This window comes from Apodemus sylvaticus, chromosome X, assembly GCF_947179515.1.
Source record: "Apodemus sylvaticus chromosome X, mApoSyl1.1, whole genome shotgun sequence".
Classification (NCBI taxonomy): domain Eukaryota; kingdom Metazoa; phylum Chordata; class Mammalia; order Rodentia; family Muridae; genus Apodemus; species Apodemus sylvaticus.
The window spans coordinates 121,053,912-121,066,166 of NC_067495.1; the positions used below are offsets into that span (position 1 = coordinate 121,053,912).

Genomic DNA, 12,255 nt, shown 5'->3' on the forward strand with positions numbered 1-12,255 from the left:
CTCGAACCAGATCAATGAATCATTGCAATGAACATTTGCAAGTAAAGCTGTTTGGGCAAGGGTGTACTGTGTGACACCATGTGGCACACCAAAGCTTCCACACCAAGATTTTGGGGGTTCGTTTAATTTTTATTTTTTAGTTTTTGTTTTCTTTTGAGGGGAAGGCTGCAAAGGTAGAGGACATATATGGAGGAACTGGGAGATGAATAGGATTGGAGTACACAATGTGTAATTCACAAAGAATATTTTTTTAACCTAAGAAAGGCAAAGAAAAAGTAAGGAACAGAAGACATGAATGGAATTTTAAAAAATGGATTGATTGTTGTGGGCTGAGAAAGTGTTGAGATTAGCCCTATTTTCTTATATATTTCCTCTTTCAACAGACAGTGCCCATGTCTAAGAATTCTGTGATGCCTACTATTTTCATATTATCAATTATTCTTGAAGCTACGAATATGTGAGAAGTGAGACTCCCTTTCTGCATACAATACTATCTGCCTTGAGTGGTTTCAAGTAGGATGTGGGAGTCATGGACATTTTTCTTTTCTGCAACTCCTTTAACAAAGCATAAGTTCACTATTATCCACTCTAATTGGGCTAACTTTCAGGGAGGGGAACCATAGACATAGCCTAGCCTAACTGCCTTGAAAGGTATGCCTCGGGGACTGGGGAGATGGCTCAGTGGTTAAGAGCACCAACTGCTCTTCTGAAGGTCCTGAGTTCAAATCCCAGCAACCACATGGTGGCATACAACCATCCATAATGAGATCTCATGCCCTTTTCACGTGTCTGTAGTATATTCAGACAGCTACAGTGTAATTATAAAAAAAAGAAAGGTATGCCTCATAGATTTTCAGGTTAGAGTCCATGGCTCATGGAGCACAATATGCCTTGCAGTTCCTGTGAGATTAATGCACTCCCTCAGGCACTGAAGGGTTCAGATCACTTTGTGCTTCTCTGTATGTTCCCTCAGAAGTCAAGAAAGTATGTAATCTTGACAGGACAACTCGTCTTAGAAAATCCTGTGTACCCTGAATAACTTGCAAACATTATATCCTGGCAACTGTTACTGTATTGATCCTAGCAACTCCCATTAGATTCTATTTCTGATAAGGGTATAAAAAGCCTGATTTCTCTCAATAAAAATTGTCACAGTCTTAGCAGAGAGGACCCAGGTTCAATTCCCTGCACCCATGACAGTTCACAACTGTCTGTAACTCCAGTTCCAGAGGATCTGACATCTTCACACACACACATATATATAAAGGCAAAACACCAATACACAAAATAAAATTGAAACAAATCATTTAAAAATTAACAAAAAACTGAAAAAAGTCATAGTCTCAAAAGAGGAGGAGGAAGAGACCAGCATCAGTGAGGTAAAATCTTGTGGGAAGAATTTCCCTGGAATCAGGAAATAAAAGCTATGGTCCAGAGAGGGCCAAGACTGTACCTCATGCTGGGAGAAGAACTAAGTAATTCTGAAGAGTTTCCTAATGATTTTATAGGCATTAGAGCAGTGGTTCTCAACTTTCCTAAAGCTAAGACTAAGACCCCTTAAAACAGTTCTTCATGTTGTAGTGACCCCCAACCAGAACATTAGTTTTATTGCTACTTCATAACTGTAGTTTTGCTACTATTATGAATCATAATGTAAATATCTGATATGTAGGATACCTGATATGTGACCCCTGTGAAAGGGCTGTCTGACCCACAGATTGAGAACCACTGCATTTGCTGGGCGGTGGTGGCGTACGCCTTTAATCCCAGTACTTGGGAGGCAGAGGCAAGCCAATTTCTGAGTTTAAGGCCAGCCTGGTCTACAGAGTGAATTCCAGGACAGCCCCGGCTACACAGAGAAACCCTGTCTCCAAAAACCAAAAAGAAAAAAAAAGAGAACCACTGAATTAGAGAATTTTGAAGAGCAACATTCTGAGAGGCCATTAGTAAAAGTCTGGCCTCTGCTGCAGTGAAAATCCCAGGACTGAAGAGGACATGGAGAGCAGCTGAGACTTGACATCATGAGAGACCAAGACAGGCCATGGGTGACTGTATAGCCTCATCTGAAATAGAAGACCCAGGAATGGAGACAAGAAGGCTTCATGCCTTGTGACAGGATCAGAGTCCCTGAAGAGAACTCAAGAAAGGACAGTGGTGAAGATGAAACCTAGTTATAGCAGGAGACCCTAGCATTTTAGAGAAGTCAGATGAATGCTCACAGCGAAGCTATGGAGTGGAGCCAGCCCAAGCCTAGGAAACTAGCTGGATGAGCTGCAGCTGGCAGAGCAAGAAGTGCTGCTGCCAAGGCCCTTTGGTGCCAAGATGATAATGAGTAGGCCCCAGACATCAACCACTGAACTCTGTTCACTGTTGAACTTTGGTTTTGCTTTCCTTTGACTGTGCCCTGGTTATTTCCTATTGGAGTAAAAAAAAATCTATGGAACTTTATTTTTAACAGGAACACATAGTTGAGAGACTTAATTTTTTTCTTTTTTTTAATTTACTATCGTCTTCATTTACATTGCCAATAGTAAAACCTTTCCCGATTACCCCCTCCCTAAAGACCCCCAAACCCCTCCTCCCACCCCCTGCCTCCACATATATGCCACTCCACCTGACACACTCCCCCCACCATTTCCCTTTGTTGGGGCCTCTGTTGAGTCTGACCAAAGACCACTCCTCCCACTGATGCCCAACAAGGCATTTCTCTGCCCCATTTTTGGCTGGAACCATGTGTGCCCCTTGGTTGATGGTTCAGTCTCTGGGAGTCCTGGGGCATCTGGGTGGCCAACATCATTGTTCTTCCCATGGGGCTGTAAACCCCTTCAGCTTCTCTGGACCACCCTCCAACTCCTCCATTGGGGATGCCCACGCCCAGTCCAATGGTTGGGTGCTAGCATCTGCCTCTGTATTTGTAAGGCTCTGGCAGGGCCTCTCTGGAGACAACCATGGCATGCTCCTTTTGGTACATGCTTCTTGTTGTAGTGTCGGGATTTGGTGACTGTTTATAAAATGAATTCCCCATGTAGGGCAGTCGCTGGGTGGCCTTTACTTCAGTCTCTGCTCCACACTTTGAGAGACTTAATTTTTAAAGTGACTGGAGGGTTTTTTTGTTTTTTTGTTTTGTTTTGGTTTGGTTTGGTTTTTTTCAAGACAGGGTTTCTCTGTATAGCCTTGACTGTCCTGGAACTCACTCTGTAGACCAGGCTGGCCTCAAACTCAGATATCTGCCTGCCTCTGCCTCACAAGTGCTGGGATTAAAGGCATGTGCCACCACTGCCTGGCTATGGCTGGAGTTTTTAGAAGGACTTAAGATTTTGGAGACTGGATATTTTGGAGAATTTGAATATTTTGCAGATGCTTGAACTCTGAAAAAAAAACTTTAGCTGTTTTAAAGAGACTAAATTTTTAAATTGTTTGAATTTTTAAAGACAGACTTCTAAAGTTGGAATATTTAATACTGTGATATTAATATTAATATGAGATCTTGAGAATGAACAAAAAGAAAAGTTAGAGTCTAACAATGCTGTGCTTGTGTGTCAAGTTGACAGCGGGTCAATTGTGCTAGCTAGTTTTATGCTAATTTGACACAAACTAAAATCACTTGGGAAGACCAAACCTCAACAGAGAGAATGTCCCCTACCAGACTGGCCTGTGGGCAAGACTGTGGTACATTTTCATGACTGATTTTTGATGGCTTCTGTAGAAGGGCCCAGTTGGCTGTGGGCACTGTGACCCAGCCAGGTACACAAGGGAGAAGGGGTAGGCCATAAGCAGAGCCCCTGCACAACTTCAACATCAGCTTCTGCTTCCATCTTCCTGTCTTGAGTTCCTGCTCTGACTTCCATCAGTGATAGATTACAAGCTATAAAATGAAATAAACCCTTTCCTCCCCAAATTACTTTTAGTCATGGAGTTTTGTTTCAGGAACAGAAACCCTAACTAAGAAAATGGTACTTTAAAAACTACCAAGCTAGCCAGAGTTGGAAAACTTTACACTTATATTCACAATGTGCAGGGAAACATACAATCTTTGTATATGAAAAAAATTCAGTAAATACTTCACATTAGTGCTAACATTTTAGGAAAAGCGTTTTTAAGGACAGCAACTAGACAGAGGGATACCTGCATGTAAGTGTTTGATGTCAGGTCCTTTCAAAAGAGCAATGAGTTCTTAACTGCTGAGCAATCAATAGCCAACAATATTGTTTTATTGCTAAAAAGCAGAGAAAACTTTAAAAGTGAACAAACAGTATGCACAATGTAAATTGTGTGCCTCAGAAATGAAAGTAATTCCAAGGTATAAGAAGGGATATATAAGAGAGAATACAAAGCATACTAAATCGAAGACAAAACGAAGGAGATTCTAAAGATGGTATTAAGTCAGTTTCCTCCACAAACCACTAAATAGGACCTTACACAAAAGCTTGGCTACTGGCAGAGATTAACCAATGGATATATGTGTTGAGAAAGAAAGAGAAATGGAAGGAGAATAATGGTTATTCAGCCAATAAGGCCATAGCCATAACTATTTTTGATTCATGTGTAAACCAAAACAACAAGTAAATGAACTATAATCATATACTTTTAAGGATCCATGCAGTCATTTAAAACTGAAAGAGTAGTAACACATTAACTTATACACATAAATTTTCAATCAAACAAGATCAAAATCAAATAAGTCTAAAAATAGTAAGCATGGAGAATAAAAAATAAGTAATCTAGTGGTTTGGGAGTACTTTCTTTTTGGAGGGAGGGGGGGTCTCACAATGTATCCCAGGGTGACTTCAAACTCTCAATCCTCCTGCCTCTGCATTTCCAGTACCAGAACTTTTTATAACCAGGCAAGGCTAGCAGTGGGACTCACCACCAATTCAGCCATAAAACCTTCAACCTATAACCTGTTCTGCCTGCAAGATGTGCTGGGGCAATGGTGGCATAGAAGTTGTGGTAATGCCCAACCAATGACTGGTTCAGCTTGAGGCCCACATTAAGAGGGATCCCATGCCTGATACAGCCTGGATGGCCAGAAAACAGAGGCAGAACAACCCAGACACTTGTCATCCACCTCTGGCCTCTGCATGGACATGTTTGTGTAATTGTACTCCACACTACACACACACTTGAAAGTCATTATGAGTGATCATACAGTTTTTCTTGAAATACTGGAAACAAAAAAATGGGGCTTCCAATCTGCCTGGCCAGTGCTCTACTGCTGAGCTATACATTTATACAGCCCAATTGTATGACTTTATCAACAAGGTAAAAATCTAGTATTTGTGGGTGTCATGCTAGGCACATTAAAAGACTTTTATGATTTTTTTCTTGTTTGCTACTTTATTGGTTGTTTTTGAGACAGGGTTCTACTATACAGCTCAGACTGGCCTAGAACTTGCTTTGTAGCCCAGACTGGCTTTGAAATCACAATCCTCATCTCAGCCTCCAAAGTTCTAGGATTACAGGAATGTGCTACCAAACCCAGCTGAGATGTTAAGTCTTAAAACAGAGCTTCCTAAAATAGCAGAAACCAAAACTTGGTATTTCATTTGTTAAAAATACATTCCCCTCAACCCTCCAAATGTTCCATCTAATAAATATATTCTCTCAAATTAAGGTCATACTCAATTTTTGATATACCAAAATAAGTTTTTCTATAGAAAAAACACTGTTCTTAATCATCTATTCACAATGCCATGTAACTACAATAATTGTTATATAATTATTTTGTTAAAATAGACTATTAATTATAAAAAATACTGATTTCATACCAAAAATATAGGATTATCTTTGATGAAAGCTATAAATAAAAAACACTATAAATCAGACATAATTGCTTTTTATTCTGGCTTGTCTTTTGCCAAATCCATTTTCCTAGTTTTAAATTAATGAAAGCTAAACAGTAAAATCCTATAAAAGTAAAATCTACATCCTGCTTAATTATGGAACACTTTTACTTAATATATCCTATCTGTGTATGCAGCAAACACTCCTTTGCTTATATTCCATGACAACTGCTTTTAATAAGCTCCCCAGATACCACCTGAACACAATCTGCTTGAGCAAAAACACTGAACTTGGTTGGTGGAAATTTTCTAGTGCAACTATGACCAAAGCAGTTTTTTTCCAGGATTGCAAGCTTTCTTGCTCATTTATGACTGGCACAGCTAACTACAGAAATTTAAGCAAATGTACAATTATAAAAGTCAGACCGATGAAATAATGTGTGTATCCAAGCTGTATAGTCTTACTGTAACTACAGTTTTATTACTGACTATAAGGTCTTATTTACATGCACTCTAACATAAGATAAAATAAAGATTTATAATTTTAAACAAGCCAAAAATGATAGCTATGATAATTTTAAAAATTCATACCTCTGTAAGTCGAACTGTCATGGCTTTTATTTTCACTGAGAATCCGGCATAAATGCAAACTAGAATTTAAAAAAAGAAACAAAAAAAAAACACTATCAATTTTCAATCCTAAAAACAGTTGATTCCTAAGGAACAAGTCTATCTCCTAAAAAGTATATGGAAATGCCCCAGATGTATTTAAATACCTATGATTATGACAAAACCTTCTTTTTAAAAAAAATTCATTATATTTTTTATTCTTATCTTTTATTGAATATATTCTTTATTTACATTTCAAATGTTATTCCCTTTCCCTATTTCCTCCCCCTCCCAGAAAACCCCATCCCATCTCCCCTCCCCCTGCTTCTATGAGGGTGTTCCTCCACACAACCCACTCCCACCTACCCTCCCTTGATTTCCCTAAGCTGAGGCATATACCAAGCCTTCATAGGACCTCCAGCTGCACTTGTAGCAGAGGAATGCCTTGTCGGGCATCAATGGAAGGAGAGGTCCTTGGTCCTATGACAAAACCTTCTAAAACATCAGAACTAAAGATCAGCCCATCTTTCTAAAAATTGGCAAACCATTTTTACATAAAATCTTTTCTGTCTCTCATTATAAACACTGGATAATTCAATAGTAAATAAGAAATGTCTCTACTTGATGTAGTGATGGATGATTGTAATCCTAGGATTTAGGAGGTAAAGAAAAGAGACTCAGCCTCTGCTACCATAGTAAATTTGAGACCCTATCTCAAATAAAATCTCCATTTTGAACTGTTTCAGCCCAGAGAGGGGAATGATGGATGAGAAATCTTAGATTTCTCCCTCTTTTTTTGGACAAAGGCTAAAACATAAACGAAGCACTGTGAGGGAGGCAGAGAGAAGAGGGAATGATTGGGATTGGATATGACCACAGTAAATTCTACACAGAAATGAAAAGATCATAATAAAACCCATTATTTTGTACAATAATATATGCCAATAAAATGATAGAATTAGAACATCTTCATTTTAAGATCCCTAATAAAAAAAAATTATCCACCATCTGTCAGTGGCTTTTCACACCGTGGAAACAGACTAAAAGCATTATGTCCCAGCTACTGATGAAATAATACACCAACCAGAGAAAATAAAATCAGAATGTGAAAGAAATACTACATTCTCATCTTCAATATAATACTATAGATAACATGCCATCTACTACAAATACTAAACAATGAAATAATTAATGGGAAATATAATTGAAACAAGATTGGCAAAGAGTTGGTGACTACTAAACTGCAAACTAGAAATGTTTGTGCAACCCAAAATAAAAACAGAACAATCAAAACACCAAAAGGGACATCCCACAGGATGCGAATTAATACACTGTGGGGAGGAGTATCCCTTATCTACAATGCTTAGAATGAAAACTATTCCAGAATATAATTTTTTCATATTTCTGTTCAAAATATTTGCATGTACCTAAGATGTCTGAGGACTAAAACATAACACAAAATGTATTTTGTTCCATATATACTTTACACATATATAAGATTTGTTTTCATGCATGTATGTATATTTTATTAGTGTATACCATGTTCAGGTGCCTGTGGAGGGCACAAGGTGTCAGATCCCCTGGAGCTGGATTTACAGGCAGGCAGCTGGGAAGCTGCCCAACATAGGTCCCAGGAGCTGAACTCAGATCCTCTGAAAGAGCAGTTAAGTGCTATCAACCGCTAAGCCGTTTCTACAATCCCCTAACAATAATCTTATATATTTTTTAACTTTATGCACTTACCAAGTTTACTGTACAGTGACAACACATATGCCATTTTATTACTTAGTATGCAGATTTGCAAGTGAAAACCTGGACATGCTCAGAAAAGGTGTTATTGTAGCTGAAAGGGACTAACCGGGCCTTGTTTTCCTTGGAAACTAAATAAACCATGTTCTTAAGCTGTGTTCTTTCAGCCTGTCAGTAATGGAAGTTTCTACTAGTGGTATCTGAGTACTCAAGTTTTAGACTAGCCAGGCAGCGGTGGCGCGCACACCTTTAATTCCAGCACTTCGGAGACAGAGGTGGGCGGATTTCTGAGTTCAAGGCCAGCCTGGTCTACAGAGTGAGTTCCAGGACAGCCAGGGCTACACAGAGAAACCCTATCTCAAAAAAAATTTCAGACTTTGGAGCATTTCCAGTCTCAGCTTAGGGATGTCCAAATCCTCTTCACTCCCTCCCTTTCCTTTTCAGTGGAATCATGTCTTATGCTTGCAACTGCATTTGTCTTTTGACTGCTTTTGCTCTTAGCAGCACTACTTTCTCCCCATACACACTGGGTGATCGTATCTACTTCTAATGCAGAAATTCCTAAGCCTATCTACCTCCAATTTCATCTCTACACCAAACATATTTACAACTGCTAGTGGATTTTCTGACTCAGATCCTTAGTAGACATGCTAGACAAAAATAAAAAGGAATCAACCCTAATATTTTGGCCATCATCTTTCAGCATAGCTGCAACACAGAGGCTGTCTAAAAAATATTATTGTTTATGAATAAAATCCCTAGCACCAAACATTTATTAATTATTAATTTACGTAAATTAAGAACACAGGGCTGGGGTATAGTCCACTAGTAGACACTTCTTAGCATGCATCCTGGGTTCAATCTCCAGAACCAACAAAAAAATATGTCTGAGCTCTGAAATATTTGGGGTTTGGGGGGGTAGTTGGTTGGTTGGGGATTTTGTTGTTGGTTAGTTTGGTTTAGTTTAGTTATTGAGAAACAGTCTTACTGTATATCGCAGTGGCTCTGCCTCCAGAGTGCTGGCCTAGCTTTTTTGTTTGGCAGACACAGACTCTTAACATGCAGCCCAGGCTAACCTGGCACACTTGATCCTCCTACCTCGGTGCCAAAAACACTGAGATTCCAAGTATGTACCACCATATCCAGTGCTGTCATTTTTCAAAATGTCATTTAAATGCCCCGATAAAATGAGAAATTTGCATAAACAATTCCTACCCAACATTAAATTAACAGTTGCCTACATGAAAACTACTTGTAAATCTTTATTTTTCAAACAGGACTTCTTATTTATGGTTGGAATAATGCAGCTTTGACTAGCCTCTAATTCAATGTAATTCTCTTACCTCAACCGCCCAAAGTGTTGGGATTATAGGTAGTCACCAACATGCCTATGACAGTGGTTTTTAACTGTAGACTATCTTGTTTTTATAGAGCACCATTTTTTTCCACTTGAGAAACAACTAACAATTTATGACTACAATCAACCAAGTTTGTAACTTCAAGGAAAATAGAATATTTGATGTCAATGATAAAATAACTTTGAAAAACTTGTTCCTGCCACTATGGGGATGACTACTCTCATCTGTCATAGAGCTTTGCCTGATCATCTTTGGTGGTGACCCTAAGGAATGTGTATTTAATACCATACAATGAAGTTTGTCAATATTTGGAAGAATTACATAATTCAGTGAAATACTTTTTCCAAATGGTCACTGTACATTGTAAAACAGCTGTGGATAAAAGATCCATTCCAAAATGAAAAATATCAAATGGTATTTATAAAGTATCAAAATGGCATTGGTTTGTATTTGATTTGGGGGAGGGAAGTATGGTTTAGCTAGGGGTTTCTGGTTTGATTTCTTTTACTTTTTATTAGGCATCGGGGGATTAGAAAGCAGACTCCCACTATGCAGCCCTAGCTGACTATATAGACAGGCTGACTTGGAATTTGTCACTGTCCTCCTGCCTCCACTTCCTGAGTACTGGGTTTACAATTTTGTACCACCATACCTGGTACCAAAATAGTTTAAACTAGGATAAAAGGAGAAAGGATCACTTGAGCCCTTGAATTCTAAACCAGCCTGGGCAACACAAAATCGCTCTTTAAAAAATAAAATAAAAAGCAAGGCCAGTTAAGATAACAGATAAATCATAGGTACTGAGTACAATCCCTGGGAATCACATGAAAGGGGAAAGAGAAAATACACACACACACACACACACACACACACTCACAGAGAGACAGGCAGGCAGGCAAGCAGACAAAGAGAGGGAGGGAGAGACTGAGATTAGACTTTTGACATGGTATCTAATAATAATGTGCATAATTAACCAAGAAGCTTAATACAATTGTGCTGCCCTTGCCAGCTATTTAGCTGTGTGAGACTAGATTCTCTTCATAACCTCAATCACAATCCCTAACTCACAATAAAAATCAATGCCAGCTACAAAAGACTGAAAAATGAAGGGCTGGCAAGATGGCTCACCAGATAAAGGTGCTTGCCACCAAGCGTGAGAACTTGAATTTAAGGAACCTACACAAAGGTATAAGGACAGGAGAGAACCTATGCAAAGTGGAAGAAGGGAATATCTCTGACCACCACAGCATGTAATAATATACATGTACACAGGTATACATATGCCATATACATTCACATACACAAAATAATAATGATTTTAAATGCTAAATCTAAATCAAAAGAATAGGGGTGTCATGCCTCATGCCTATACATGGCTATACACCATACTCCTGAGGTGGAGGCAGGATGAATACCTTGAATTTGAGGCCAGTCTGGCCTACAAAATGAGTTCTAGGAGATTGCAAATCAAGGTTCCAGGGTAGATTACAAATCAAAACCCCATTTCAAAAAGAAAATTAAGTTCCCAAAATAATATAGGATAGCTTCATTAACCTTGGAGTCACACAAGATTATTCCAACACTCAGAGAACTGAGACAGGAGGACTGTCTTGAGTTCCAAGAAAGTCTGGGCTAGCATGAAACCCTGTCTGAAAAAAACACACAATGAGAAAGTGGGAGAGGGAGGCATTAAGAGTAAAGGTCACTAGTATAGCAAATAATGGATCAATTTGACAATAGTAAAATGAATCATTTCTGTTTGTCAAAAGTCACTATTAAGTCCAAGTGTGGATGCAGATGCTAATTATGAATTACAGACCACCCTGGGCTACATAGCCAGATCTTATCTCAAAAAAAATCAAAAAGCTCACTATTAGCCAAGCATGATGGCACACAGCAGCATATAGGCAGCTAAGGGAGGGAACTTTATTGTGAGTTAGAGACCACCCTTGGTTACATAGAGTTCTAAGATATCCGGGGCTACAAAGTCAAGACCCAACCTCAAAAAAATGTTTAGAGGTCACTGTTTGAAGATTGAATATGTACTAAGAACATGCATGTACCTGCAAAAAAATGCAATATAGGCAACAACATGAAGCATCTCAAAGATAGCAAAGAAAAATTAATAGGAAACACAAAGATATAAAGAAGATTCTCACAAGGATAAGCCAGAACTTCTAAAGACCAATAATACATATTAAAATGATGTTCAATGAAAATATAAGCTACAATGAAGTAACACAAATCACACTGACAAGTTTTGCTGCTGTTGCTTCTGAAACAAGGTTTCCTGTTGCTCAGGCTAATCTTAAATTCCTGATCCTCCTGTCTCAGCTTGGCCAATCTTCCCATCCTCATTAATATGTGATCCTAACTTTAAAAGTCCGGTATAATGACACATGTCTGTAATCCCAGAACTTATAAGGTAGAATACAGAGGCCTAAAACATATATGTCAAAATAATGATTACCACAAAGGTGGTGAAAAGAGATCAGAAAAAGAGGTTATATTACCTGATGGGGATGTAAAATAGATGGTATATGCATTTTGGTTTTTGTTGTTTTGTTTGTAAGTTTGAGTTTTGTTTTGTTTTGAGACTGGGTCTTCCTATGTATCCTTAGCTAGCCTAGAACTTGCTCAATAGACCAGGCTAGTTTCGAATTCAGAGATCTATACATCTCTTAAGTGCTGGGATTAAATGTGTTCCTGACACTCATGTAGCTGTTAACTTGCTTTTTGACTCTATTTAGCTGAGG

General features: G+C 38.6%; 1 protein-coding gene across 4 annotated transcripts in view; it reads right to left on the reverse strand.

The window, feature by feature from the left end:
- Positions 1 to 12,255, reverse strand: part of Thoc2 (THO complex subunit 2) — a 113,076-nt gene that overhangs the window by 88,047 nt on the left and 12,774 nt on the right. For all 4 annotated transcript variants that reach the window (XM_052170179.1, XM_052170180.1, XM_052170177.1 and 1 more), the window contains exon 2: positions 6,375 to 6,433. In XM_052170179.1, the coding sequence (XP_052026139.1) occupies positions 6,375 to 6,433 (59 nt within the window). The remainder of the gene's footprint in view (positions 1 to 6,374; positions 6,434 to 12,255) is intronic.